General features: G+C 36.5%; 1 protein-coding gene across 4 annotated transcripts in view; it reads left to right on the top strand.

Moving 5' to 3' along the window:
- The window catches only part of LARP1B (La ribonucleoprotein 1B), a 120131-nt gene that overhangs the window by 85671 nt on the left and 19402 nt on the right, over nt 1-15058 (top strand). For all 4 annotated transcript variants that reach the window (XM_089911515.1, XM_089911514.1, XM_022556929.3 and 1 more), the window contains 2 exons: nt 2548-2759; nt 3213-3319. In XM_089911515.1, the coding sequence (XP_089767641.1) occupies nt 2548-2759; nt 3213-3319 (319 nt within the window). The remainder of the gene's footprint in view (nt 1-2547; nt 2760-3212; nt 3320-15058) is intronic.

Here is a 15058-nt window from a genome sequence, read left to right as displayed (position 1 = left end):
GTGAAATCTCAACGTTTTACCACATGCTTTTAGCAGCTACTGATGAATATTCCCCTGGTCCTCTGTTTCATTAGAGTTGCAAAATATTCACCTTCCAATTCTATTATTTCTTCTGTATTTCTTAACCTAGAATTCTATAAGGAAGAATTTTTTTTTTATAAATTCTTTGTTTACTCTGGAATTCAATTTTTACAAGAAAGGAAGGATAAATTCTTGTTTATTTCTTTGTATTCAATTTATAATTTTCAGAATAATGAGTTGGTGCCCTAGCAACCCAGAGATATGATTTAAGTTTTAAAGTATCATTATGAACTCTCATGGGGTTTATTTATTTGATGTGCTTAATCCAGTTCAGTCATTGTTTTCACTGGTGATGTCCCCTAAAGTTTGCTGCTATGTTTTCATGAACTATGCTTATATTTTCATTTTTAACTTCATTGCTTTCTGGCTCAAAATTTCCTAGGCTCGTATAATACTTTGTGCTTCAGACTGTTTTTGTTTGTTTGTTTGTTTGTTTGTTTGTTTTTAAGGAGACTGGATCAGTGGGAAATGGAATTTAGAGACCATAATCTAGATGCTAGGAAGCTTACTTACTGGGTTGTTACTGCTCCTAGATCTTTGAATATTTCTTTTACAAGGGCACTGGATTTACCATAATTTTCATTGTATGCTCCTACTTTTAACTCCCGAGATTGTATATCTTTTTGCTATACAGAAAAACAGCATTAACACAATTCAGTTAAGTTTATCAGTCATTGGGTAGGGATATACTTTTTTCTAATCACAGTTGTACAGCCTGGTATACATGTTAGATGTTGGCCCTTGCTTTCAGGGAAGCACTGAGACTTACTGTTAGCATTTAATGGAATGATATGTAAGAAAATAAATTTTAATTTAATAAATCTAAAAATAAATGGATAAAATGCAGAGGTGGTACAAAAGAAGAACTGATTAATTCTGTTGGCAGAAGATGTTTAAGGAATGCTATGCATTCCCAGGGAAAGTAACATGCTGGGTATTAAAGGAAGGATATGAGTCTAACTGGGTGTAAGAAGATGAAGGAAAGGGACTTTTAGATAGAGGAAAAAGCGTATGAAAAGATATGAAGCCAGAAAACAGGAACAACAAGTAGCTTGCTATTTGGGGCACCAAGATTGAAGTGGAGAATGACAATAGATGAGGCAAAATCAGGAAAGTATTATATGCCATGATAAAGAGCCTATACTTCTCCAAAGGCAACAGGGAAATGCTGAAAATTTTTAAGTAGAAATGTGAAATGACCTAATTTGCTCCTCAGAATAATCATTCTGGCAACAGTAAAGAAAATGGATTAGGAGGGAAAATGTCAAGACAGAGAGACTAGGTCTTAGAGTGGTAAGTTCACTTTTTGAGTTTACAAACTTGCCTCTAGAATAGTACTTGGCATATAGTAGTAGGTACTCAATAATATCTGTCAGGTGAACAAAAGGTTATTGTATGAATCAAAAGAAGTTGATAAGTCTGAAGAAAAACCACATAGAAATAGAGCCTGCATTTTTGACAATACTACTTGATTCATCTGCTTGCTTACTTAGTATTTTATCTTAAGATTTTCACAAACTAAGTAAAACAACCCAATAGAAAAATAGTCAAAAGGATATAAATGGCAAGCTCATGAAAGGGAAAACTGAGTGATGACTATATGAAAATATGCTCAACTTCTCTAATAACCAAAGAAATGCAAATACCTTTTAAATCCCATGAGGTGGAAAAATATTTAAAAGTTTACACAAAACCCAGCCTTGAGCAGGATGTTAAAGTGTTGGGACATTTACAAGCTGCTGCTGGAAGTATAAATTGGTGAAACCACTGTAGAAAGCAGGTTGACAATCAGTATTTAGTAAGTCAGAAGATGCACATGCCATTTGACTCAGCATTTCCATTTCAGTTATAAACCCTAGAGAAATGCTCACACCTGTATAAAGATACATGTTCAACAATGTTCATTGCAGCATTATTGATTATACCAAAACTTTGAAAGTAACACAGATGTCTTCAGGAGAATGAATAAATTTTGATATGTGTATAACAGTATGATATTCTGCAGTGAAAATGAATAAGCCAAAGCCATATGAATAGACCTGAATAATTGTCACAAACAAAATACTGACTGAAAAAGCCTGCAAAATAATAATATAGTGGGATGCCACTTATATAAAGTTAATTATGCAAAATAATATTATTATATATATACAATAATAGATAAAAATACCAAATTTAAGAGCCTGGTTATCTCTGAGGAGGAAAAGCAAAATGGGATTAGGAAAGGTTACACAGTGGTCTTTAGCATATTTTTCTTTAAAAGAAAAGTCAGAAATAAAGCAAAATTAAAATTTAATAGGGTAGGTGATGTGTAGACAAGTGGTTTTAAAAAATTCTTTCTTATATATTTGAAATATTTCTGATGAAAAAATCCTCTGAGAATAGAGAATTTCAGAATTATCCTTGTTCCCAAAGTAAAATATTTTTCTAGCACCTAAATCCTTTTAACAGCTTTTTATTTTGCAGATTTGACTGATGAATTAGCTCAGAAGTTGTTTGATGTTTCAGAAATGTCTTCAGCAACAATGGCCTGTTCATTACCCACAGTAGTTCCAGAATCTCCTAGAATTTATCCTGCAAGGACACCCAAAACACCTCGAACACCTAGATTACAAGATCCAAACAAAACACCAAGATTTTATCCTGTTGTTAAAGAACCCAAAGCCATTGATGTAAAGGTACATAAAACACCAGGAATATAAAGCCTGCCGTTTGTATACTTCAACATTACAAAATGATACTTTTTTAGTTTCTATAACAATAAAAATAATGTATATTTTAGACTGCAAGAATTCATTAAAAAATGGTATTTTACCATAGCGATGTCTTCTCAGGTTAAGGAATAACTTCTTTACAATGGGTAGTGTTAATTAAAGACAATCAGGTGTAATGAGGAATCATTCTAAGTTGTATTTTTTTTAATCCTTGTGTTGAAACCTAGCAAAGGGTCTTGTGAATTTTTGTAACTTGTATGTGACATATTTGAGTTTTGTGACTTCGTATGATTTCATAATGTGTCACCCACCATATGAAAATATTTGAGTTGGTTTACAGTCAGAGGGTTTTTTTAATTTACTTGTGAGGTTCACACTACTGAAGGTAATTGGAACGTTTGACTTCTTTTTCCTTAGAGTCCAAGAAAGAGAAAAACAAGACATAGTACAAATCCCCCTCTAGAGTGTCATGTTGGTTGGGTAATGGATTCCAGAGATCATGGGCCAAGAACATCCTCTGTCAGGTACCGTATTTGTCAAATATTGCTTTGTTCTTGATTTTAAATTTGTTGAAAACAGTTACTAGTTAGATATTTGGGAACATTTAAGAATTAATATGTTAGCAAATTAATAGAACAAAAAAATAGTAAAAAGAAGCCAAAGAAGGGGAAATAAATGGGACAGTTTTACAATAAGTATATTAAGGAATAATTCAGTAGGACAGGTTTTTTGGTTTTTTTTTTCCTTTTAAAGTAATTTTCACAAATGTGTACTCTTCGATTAAAAATATTTAGGTCGGGCTTCCCTGGTGGTGCAGTGGTTGGGAGTCCGCCTGCTGATGCAGGGGACACGGGTTCGTGCCCCGGTCCGGGAAGATCCCACATGACGCGGAGCGGCTGGGCCCGTGAGGCGTCTGGATCCTGTGCTCCACAATGGGAGAGGCCACAACAGTGACAGGCCCGCGTACCACAAAAAAAAAAAAAAAAAAAAAAAAATTTAGATCTATTAAAGTTATTATCTTTGGAAAGATTCCAGATTTTTCATAGCATAATAGGTCCTTAGTGAGTTAATGTGCTAAACAATCTACTCAAAACTACGTAAAGGATATGGAAATAAAACACATTAATATTTTGGAATTTTTCCTTTGGGGGAAATAATTTAGATTAGCTAGTTATTAGCAGTAAGTGGTTTGTCTTTTAGTTTTTAATTTAAAAAAGAAAGAGTATTATTTACCTCAGTGAAAACCTAACCTATCTCGTGTTTGTATAGATATTTTCAGAATAATTATCTGATCAGCTTTCTAATTGGAAAATGAACTTTAGGAAGAAGTGTTTTTTGACTGGTTAAGGGAAGGATTAGTTAGTTTCATTCAAAGAAAAGCTAGAGAGTGTATCATGATCTGAAAATCTCCAAGTATGTCTTTGCAGGGATGTTAATTTGTTTCTTTTACATTTTGTTCTCATTAGATATATTTTCCTTAAAAGATAAACTGTGTATATGTTCTTCTTGCACACCTATTGTATACGAATAGTTATTTTGTATTCTAAGTCATTTTGAGAGGTTTTTTCTTTTATTTATTTATTTTTGTCAGAGCAGTATATTTAGAGATCAGTAGATAATGGTGAAAAATGTTTCACTGATATGTAGCAGGGAACAAGGCAGGTACAGTCCCTGCCTTTCTGGAGCTTAATTCAGAGATGACAGGCAAGTATGTAGTTACAATAATGAGGGGTGGATTTTGTTCGCCAGCTTGTCTTTTAGAGGAGTTGTAGCTACACAGCAGACTTGAGTGGGAGGTACACAGAGCTCCCCGTACCTTCTGCATACCCTGCCTCCCCCACTGTAAGCAGTCATATCTTTGACCATCTACATTAATGTCAGTGCTGGTAGTGTCTTAAAGTCTGTTTGTCTCATCTGTTCTTTGTTCTTTTCTCCTACTTTCTTTTGGATCAGCTTAGTTTTTGTAATGATTCTATTTTATCTCTACTATTGTCTTCTTGTTGTATCTCTTATTTTTTACTGGTCTTCTAGGGTTTATAATATACATTTTAAAATATAATCTATTTTCAAGTAATATATCATTACACGTATAGGATAAGAACCGTACTGCAGTAAATTTCCTTTTCCTACTGTCCTTTCTGCTATATTTTGTTATTATTTTTCTTTAGACAATTATCTTTTAAAACAACATGAAAAAAAGGAATTTTAAATGTATTCTCATTTTTACCATTTACAATGCTCTTCATTTCTTGCGCAGGTCTGTTGGCAATGAATTCTGTTAGCTTTTGTTTATCAGGAAAAGGTTTCTTTTTTTTCATTTTGAAAGATATTTTCAATGAGCATAGAATTCTATGATGGATCTAGGTATGAATTCAGATTCACGGCTCATTCTGTTTGTAATGAATTTTAAGCATCAAAAGTGATACGGTTTAGTGAAATTTTCAAACTTTTTTGTCTAAGGACCTCTTTATCCTTTTAGTTATTGAGGACCTCAAAGAGCTTTTGTTTATGGGAGTTATATAATTTAAAAATAAAAAATTAAACTGAATTGAGTTTAAAAGTAAAACTGAAAACAAATATTTATTCATTTAAAATAATAATAAACATATTACATATTAACATAAATGACATATTTTTATGAAGTATAATTACATTTCTCAAAACAAAAAAATTCCTGAATAGAGTGGCATTGTTTTAAAGTTTTGCATATTTGTTTAATGGTTTTGCTTTATATGAGATAACTGGATTCTCATATGTTTCTATATTCAATCTTATAATTTGTTTTTTTATTGTTGATGTAGAGGAATAAAATCCAAGAAAGGGAGGAGTATTTTAATAGCCTTTTCAGATAATTGTAGGTATTCTTCTTTGATATTATACCAAAGCTGAACAAGTGGTAATTTTTTAAAAGTTAGTTGCAGTGTAGAATCTAAACCATATATAAGTGACCTTCTTCTACTCAGTGAATTTTTCATACTCTGTTACATTAAAAGCTATTGGACTTCTTCCACTTTGAATGGCTCTTTTTGTCTATGCATGCATTTGTAACATCATGAATTGTTCATTTGGAAAAACTGATTAACTGAGTTATGCGGACTTTTAAATGATGACACATGTCAGAATACAATAAAAAAAATTACATTAAAAAAATTACCACTAAGGAGAGTAATGTCAGGAAGATGGCAGAATGGGAAGGAACAGGAATCTGTCCCACCACTTGGACAACAACTGTATCAGCAGAAACTGTCTGCATTGACTATTTTGGAACTCTACAGTCTATCTGAACACTTAAAGCTTCCAGGGGAAAGCGTGTCTGGTAAATTGTTAATATTCGTTGATGTCAGCCTTTGGTGTAGTAGTGGCCATCTCCCACTGCCCCAGCCCTGTGACAGGCATTTGGGAAGATGGCAACCCACACCTCTGGTGTGGCTTGCTGGATCCAAAGTAGGCAATAAGGACCTTGTCCTCCAAATATTGGTGTTCTGTGTTGACTGCTAACTGCCTCTGGTCAACAAGGTACAGACACAGAGTCCGGTAGCCTTTGTTTCATCCCCACTGCCTGAATGTCTTTTTTTTTTTTCCCCAAAACAACCACTAATGAGGGAAATTTAGAAAATTACCACCCATGCCCAAGGAAAGATGTGGAAAAAAACCTAAGGGGACTTTAAGCTTTTACCTCAGGCTTATCCGAGCACAGAAGCAGCCTACAATAGCTGAAAAAAACCAGCAAACTCTGGGGAAGAGGGGGAATTTGATTTCCAGAGTTACCACTTTATAAGATTCAAATCTTCATTGTTCAACAAAAAAATCACAAGGCTTACAAAGAAACAAGAAAGTATGGGCCATTTGAAGGAACAAAATTAATTGACAGAAAATGTACCTGATCAAGCCTGGGTTCCATTCTTTCAAAATGAAGTCTTTAAAACAGCTGTTTTAAGGATACTCAAAGAGCTAAATAAAGGAAGATATAGACAAAGATAGCAAAACAATGTATGAAGAAAACAGGATTATCAATAGAGATAGAAATTATACAAAGGAACCAGAAAGGAATTCTGGAGCTGAAAATACAATAACTAAAATGAAAAATACACCAGAAGGTTCAAAAGCAGATTTCATCAAACAGAAGAAAGAGGAAAGAATCAGTAGACTTAAAGATGGAACAATTTGAATTATCAAGTCTGAGGAACAGAAAGAAAGAAGAAAAAACTAGTAGTGTCTAAGGGATCTGTAGGACACATGAACTAGCCCAATACAGACATTGTGGGAATCACAGAAGGAAAAGAGGAAAAAGGGGGCAGGAAGAATATTTGAAAGAATACTGGCTCCCAATTTGATGAAATACATGAATCTACAAATCTAATAAGCTTAATGAACTTGAAGTAGGATAAACCCAAAGAGACTCACATTAAGACACTAATTAAACTGTTGAAAACCAAAGACAAAGAGAGAATCCTGAAAGCAGCAGGAGAGAAGAGACTCATCACATACAAGAAGTATCAGGCAGTTTCTCAGAGGCCAGAAGTCAGTAGACTGATATATTCAAAGTGCTGGGGGGAAAAATCCCCATCCACTGAGAATTCCTTATCTGACAAAACTGCCCTTCAAAATTGAGGGAGACATTCAGAGATAAACAAAGCCTGAGGGAAAAGAAAAGGAAACAAAAGACATATTGAATTAGAAAGAAGAGATAAAACTGTCTTTGTTCACAGATGACAAGATTGTATATGTAAAAAGTCATAAATAATTAACAAAAACTCCTGGAACTAATAAGCAATTACATCAAGGTTTCAGGATATGTGGTTAATATACAAAAGTCAATCACTTCCCTATATAACAACAATGAACTAGTAGAATTTGAAATTAATTAATCAAACTACTGTTGGACTTCCCTGGTGGCAGTGGTTAAGAATCTGCCTGCCATTGCAGGGGACACAGGTTCAAGCCCTGGTCTGGGAAGATCCCACATGCCATGGAGCAACTAAGCCTGTGTGCCACAACTACTGAGCCTGTGCTCTACAGCCCATGAGCCATAACTACTGAGCCTGCATGCCACAACTACTGAGCCCATGTGCCACAACTACTGAAGCCTGCGCCCCTAGAGCCCATGCTCTGCAACAAAGAGAAGCCACTGCAATAAGAAGCCCATGCACCGCAACAGAGTAACACCTGCTCGCCGCAACTAGAGAAAGCCCACGCGCAGCAATGAAGACCCAATGCAGCCAAAAATAAGTAAATAAATAAATAAAATGTTTTATAAGAACAAAATACTATTTACATTATCACCCCCCCAAAAGAAATAGGTATAAATCTAACAAAATATGTACAAGATCTTTATGAGGAAAACTGCAAAACTCTGATGAAAGGAATAAAAAAACTAAATAAATGGAGATAAACTCCATGTTTATGGGTAGAAGACTCAATACTCTCAAGATCGGGCATGAGCCACAGCTAACAGCACGGACCCCAGAGATGGACATGAGACGCTAAGGCTGCTGCTGCCGCCACCAAGAAGCCTGTGTGTGAGCACAGGTCACTATCCACACCTCCCTTCCGGGGAGCCTGTGCAGCCTGCCACTGCCAGGGTCCCGGGATCCAGGGACAACTTTCCCGGGAGAATGCATGGCGCACCTCAGGCTGGTGCAACGTCCCGCTGGCCTCTGCCACCGCAGGCTCACCCCGCATCCACACCCCTCCCTCCCCCCGCCCTGAGTGAGCCAGAGTCCCCGAAGCAGCTGCTCCTTTAGCCCCGTCCTGTGTGAGCGAAGAACAGACGGCCTCCGGCGACCTACACACAGAGGCGGGGCCAAATCCAAAGCTGAGCCCCGGGAGCTGTGCGAACAAAGAAGAGAAAGGGAAATCATTCCCAGCAGTCTCAGAAGCAGCGGATTAAAGCTCCACAATCAACTTGATGTACCCTGAATCTGTGGAATACATGAATAGACAATGAATCATCCCAAATTGAGAAGGTGGACTTTGAGAGCAAGATTTATTATTTTTTCCCCTTTTGCTCTTTTTGTGAGTGTATATGTGTATGCTTCTGTGTGAGATTGTGTCTGTATAACTTTGCTGTCAACCATTTGTCCTAGGGTTCTATCTGTCTTTTTTTTTTTTCTTTAAAAAAATTTTTTTTTCTTAATAATTTTTCTTTTAATAACCTTATTTTATTTTATCTTACCCTCTTTCTTTCTTTCTTTTCTTCCTTTCTTTCTTCCTTCCCTCCCTCCTTCCTTCCTTCCTTCCTTTCTTTCTTTCTTCCTTCCCTCCCTCCTTCCTTCCTTCCTTCCTTCCTTCCTTCCCTCCCTCCTTCCTTCCTTCCTTCCTTCCTTTCTTTCTTTCTTTCTTTCTTTCTTTATTTCTCTTTCTTTCTTCCTTCCTTCCTTCCTTCCTTCCTTCCTTTCTTTCTTTCTTTCTTTCCTTCTTTCTTTCTTCTTTTTCTCCCTTTTATTCTGAGCCGTGTGGATGAAAGGCTCTTGGTGCTGCAGCCAGGAGTCAGTGCTGTGCCTCTGAGGTGGGAGAGCCAACTTCAGGACACTGGTCCACAAGGGACCTCCCAGCTCCACATAATATCAAACAGTGAAAATCTCCCAGAGATCTCCATCTCAACACCAGCACCCAGCTTCACTCAACGACCAGCAAGCTACAGTGCTGGACACCCTATGCCAAACAACTAGCAAGACAGGAACACAACCCCACCCATTAGCAGAGAGGCTGCCTAAAATCATAATAAGTCCACAGACACCCCCCAAAACGCCTCCAGACGTGGACCTGCCCACCAGAAAGACAAGATCCAGCCTCATCCACCAGAACACAGGCCCTAGTCCCCTCCACCAGGAAGCCTTCACAACCCACTGAACCAACCTTAGCCACTGGGGACAGACACCAAAAACAACGGGAACTACGAACCTGCAGCCTGCAAAAAGGAGACCCCAAACACAGTAACATAAACAAAATGAGAAGGCAGAAAAACACACAGCAGATGAAGGGGCAAGATAAAAACCCACTAGACCTAACAAATGAAGAGGAAATAGGCAGTCTACCTGAAAAAGAATGCAGAATAATGATAGTATAGATGATCCAAAATCTTGGAAATACAGAAAATGCAAGAAACATTTAACAGGGACCTAGAATAACTAAAGATGAAACAAGCAATGATGAACAACACAATAAATGAAATTAAAAATACTCTAGATGGGATCAATAGCAGAATAACTGAGGGAGAAAAACGGATAAGTGACCTGGAATATAAAATAGTGGAAATAACTACTGCAGAGCAGAATAAAGAGAAAAGAATGAAAAGACCTGAGGACAGTCTCAGAGACCTCTGGGACACTATTAAACGTACCAACATTCGAATTATAGGGGTTCCAGAATAAAAAGAGAAAAAGAAAGGGACTGAGAAAATATTTTAAGAGATTATACTTGAAAACTTCCCTAATATGGGAAAGGAAATAGTTAATCAAGTCCAGGAAGTACAGAGAGTCCCATACAGGATAAATCCAAGGAGAAACACGCCAAGACATATTAATCAAACTGTCAAAAATTAAATACAAAGAAAACATATGAAAATCAGCAAGGGAGAAACAGCAAATAACACACAAGGGAATCCCCATAAGGTTAACAGCTGATCTTTCAGCAGAAACTCTGCAAGCCAGAAGGGACTGGCAGGACATATTTAAAGTGATGAAGGCGAACAACGTACAACCAAGATTACTCTACCCAGTAAGGATCTCATTCAGATTTGAAGGAGAAATTAAAACCTTTACAGAAAAGCAAAAGCTGAGAGAGTTCACCGCCACCAAACCAGCTTTACAACAAACGCTAAAGGAACTTCTCTAGGCAAGAAACACAAGAGAAGGAAAAGACCTACAATACCAAACCCAAAACAATTAAGAAAATGGGAATAGGAACATACATATTGATAATTACCTTAAATGTAAATGGATTAAATGCTCCCACCAAAAGACACAGACTGTCTTAATGGGTACAAAAACAAGACGCATATATATGCTGTCTACAAGAGACCCAGTTCAGACCTAGAGACACATACAGACTGAAAGTGAGGGGGTGGAAAAAGATATTCCATGCAAATGGAAACCAAAAGAAAGCTGGAGTAGCAATTCTCATATCAGACAAAATAGACTTTAAAATAAAGACTATTAGAAGAGACAAAGAAGGACACTACCTAATGATCAAGGGATCGATCCAAGAATAAGATATAACAATTATAAATATTTATTCACCCAGCATAGGAGCACCTCAATACATAAGGCAAATGCTAATAGCCATAAAAAGGGAAAACGACAGAAACACAATAATAGTGGGGAACTTTAACACCCCACTTATACCAATGGACAGATCATCCAGACAGAAAATAAATAAGGAAATACAAGCTTTAAGTGATACATTGAACAAGATGGACTTAATTGATATTTATAGGACATTCCATCCAAAAACAACAGAATACACATTTTTCTCAAGTGCTCATGGAACATTCTCCAGGATAGATCATATCTTGGGTCACAAATCAAGCCTTGGTAAATTTAAGAAAATTGAAATTGGATCTAGTATTTTTTCCAACCGCAATGCTATGAGACTAGATATCAATTACAGGAAAAGTTTTGTAAAAAATACAAACACATGGAGGCTAAACTATACACTATTTAATAACAAAATGATCACTGAAGAAATCAAAGAGGAAATCAAAAAATACCTAGAATCAAATGACAATGGAAACACGGCGACCCAAAACCTATGGGATGCAGCAAAAGCAGTTCTAAGAGGGAAGTTTATAGCAATACAATCCTACCTTAAGAAACAGGATACATCTCGAATAAACAACCTAACCTTGCACCTAAAGCAGTTAGAGAAACAAGAACAAAAAAATCCCAAAGTTAGCAGAAGGAAAGAAATCATAAAGATCAGATCAGAAATAAATAAAAAAGAAATGAAGGAAACAATAGCAAAGATCAATAAAACTAAAAGCTGGTTCTTTGAGAAGGTAAACAAAATTGATAAAACATTAGCCAGACTCACCAAGAAAAAAAGGGAGAAGACTCAAATCAATAGAATTAGAAATGTAAAAGGAGAAGTAACAACTGACATTGCAGAAATACAAAAGATCATGAGAGATTACTACAAGCAACTCTATGCCAATAGAATGGACAACCTGGAAGAAATGGACAAATTCTTAGAAAAGCATAACCTGCCAAGACTGAATCAGGAAGAAATAGAAAATATGAACAGACCAATCACAAGCACTGAAATTGAAACTGTGATTAAAAATTTTCCAACAAACAAAAGCCTGGGACCAGATGGCTTCACAGGCAAATTCTATCAAACTTTCAGAGAAGAGCTAACACCTATCCTTCTCAAACTCTTCCAAAATATAGCAGAGGGAGGAATACTCCCAAACTCATTCTATGAGGCCACCATCACCTTGATACCAAAACCAGCCAAGGATGTCACAAAGAAAGAAAACTACAGGCCAATATCACTGATGAACATAGATGCAAAAATCCTCAACAAAATACTAGCAAACAAAATCCAACAGCAGATTAAACGGATCATACACCATGATAAAGTGGGGTTTATTCCAGGAATGCAAGGATTCTTCAATATACGCAAATCAATCAACGTGATACACCACATTAACAAATTGAAGGAGAAAAACCATATGATCATCTCAATAGATGCAGAGAAATCTTTCAACAAAATTCAACACCCATTTATGGTAAAAACCCAACAGAAAGCAGGCATAGAGGGAACTTTCCTCAAAATAATAAAGGCCATATATGACAAACCCACAGCCAACATTGTCCTCAATGGTGAAAAACTGAAAGCATTTCCACTAAGATCAGGAACAAGACAAGGTTGCCCACTCTCACCACTCTTATTCAACATAGTTTTGGAAGTTTTAGCCACAGCAGTCAGAGAAGAAAAGGAAATAAAAGGAATCCAAATCGGAAAAGAAGAAGTAAAGATGTCACTGTTTGCAGATGACATGATACTATACATAGAGGATCCTAAAGATGCTACCAGAAAACTACTAGAGCTAATCAATGAATTTGGTAAAGTAGCAGGATACAAAGTTAATGCACAGAAATCTCTGGCATTCCTATACACTAATGATGAAAAATCTGACAGTGAAATCAAGAAAACACTCCCATTTACCATTGCAACAAAAAGAATAAAATATCTAGGAATAAACCTACCTAAGGAGAGAAAAGACCTGTTTGCAGAAAATTATAAGACACTGATGAAAGAAATTAAAGATGATACAAATAGATGGAGAGATATACCATGTTCTTGGATTGGAAGAATCAACATTGTGAAAATGACTCTACTACCCAAAGCAATCTACAGATTCAATGCAATCCCTATCAAACTACCACTGGCATTTTTCACAGAACTAGAACAAAAAATTTCACAATATGTATGGAAACACAAAAGACCCCGAATAGCCAAAGCAATCTTGAGAACGAAAAATGGAGCTGGAGGAATCAGGCTCCCTGACTTCAGACTATACTACAAAGCTACAGTAATCAAGAGAGTATGGTACTGGCACAAAAACAGAAATATAGATCAATGGAACAGGATAGAAAGCACAGAGATAAACCCACGCACATATGGTCACCTTATCTGTGATAAAGGAGGCAGAAATGTACAGTGGAGAAAGGACAGCCTCTTCAATAAGTGGTGCTGGGAAAACTGGACAGGTACATGTAAAAGTATGAGATTAGATCACTCCCTAACTCCATACACAAAAATAAGCTCGAAATGGGTTAAAGACCTAAATGTAAGGCCGGAAACTATCAAACTCTTAGAGGAAAACATAGGCAGAACACTCTATGACATAAATCACAGCAAGATCCTTTCTGACCCACCTCCTAGAGTAATGGAAATAAAAACAAAAATAAACAAATAGGACCTAATGAAACTTCGAAGCTTTTGCACAGCAAAGGAAACCATAAACAAGACCAAAAGACCACCCTCAGAATGGGAGAAAATATTTGCAAATGAAGCAACTGACAAAGGATTAATCTCCAAAATTTACAAGCAGCTCATGCAGCTCAATAACAAAAACACAAACAACCCAATCCAAAAATGGGCAGAAGACCTAAATAGACATTTCTCCAAAGAAGATATACAGAATGCCAACAAACACATGAAAGAATGCTCAACATCATTAATCATTAGAGAAATGCAAATCAAAACTACAATGAGATATCATCTCACACCAGTCAGAATGGCCATCATCAAAAAATCTAGAAACAATAAATGCTGGAGAGGGTGTGGAGAAAATGGAACACTCTTGCACTGCTGGTGGGAATGTAAATTAATACAACCACTGTGGAAAACAGTATGGAGATTCCTTAAAATACTACAAATAGAACTACCATATGACCCAGCAATCCCACTACTGGGCATATACCCTGAGAAAACCAAAATTCAAAAAGAGCCATGAACCAAAATGTTCATTGCAGCTCTATTTACAATAGCCCAGAGATGGAAACAACCTAAGTGCCCATCATCGGATGAATGGATAAAGAAGATGTGGCACATATATACAATGAAATATTACTCAGCCTTAAAAAGAAACGAAATTGAGCTATTTGTAATGAGATGGATAGACCTAGAGTCTGTCATACAGAGTGAAGTAAGTCAGAAAGAAAAAGACAAATACCGTATGCTAACACATATATATGGAATTTAAGAAAAAAAAATGTCATGAAGAACCTAGGGGTAAGACAGGAATAAAGACACAGACCTAGTAGAGAATGAACTTGAGGATATGGGGAGGGGGAAGGGTGAGCTTTGACAGGGCGAGAGAGAGTCATGGACATATATACACCAACAAACGTAGTAAGGTAGATAGCTAGTGGGAAGCAGCCGCATGGCACAGGGATATTAGCTTGGTGCTTTGTGACAGCCTGGAGGGGTGGGATAGGGAGAGTGGGAGGGAGGGAGACGCAAGAGGGAAGACATATGGGAACATATGTATATGTATAACTGATTCACTTTGTTATAAAGCAGAAACTAACACACCATTGTAAAGCAATTATACCCCAATAAAGATGTTAAAAAAAAAAATCAACCTAAGGAAAAAAAAAATGCACATTACTAAGTGAAGGGGTCCAAACTGAAAAGGTTACAAATTTCAAGTATTCAACATTCTGGAAAAGGAAAACTATGGAGGTGATAAAAAGACCCATTGTTGTTTCTAGGGGTTGGGGGGAGGAAGAAATGAACAGGTGGAACACTGG

Source organism: Delphinapterus leucas, chromosome 5, assembly GCF_059928025.1.
Source record: "Delphinapterus leucas isolate spDelLeu-1000000601 "Yukka" chromosome 5, BTC_Dleu_Yukka2, whole genome shotgun sequence".
Taxonomy (NCBI): Eukaryota; Metazoa; Chordata; class Mammalia; order Artiodactyla; family Monodontidae; genus Delphinapterus; species Delphinapterus leucas.
This window is presented reverse-complemented; position numbering and strand designations above follow the sequence as displayed.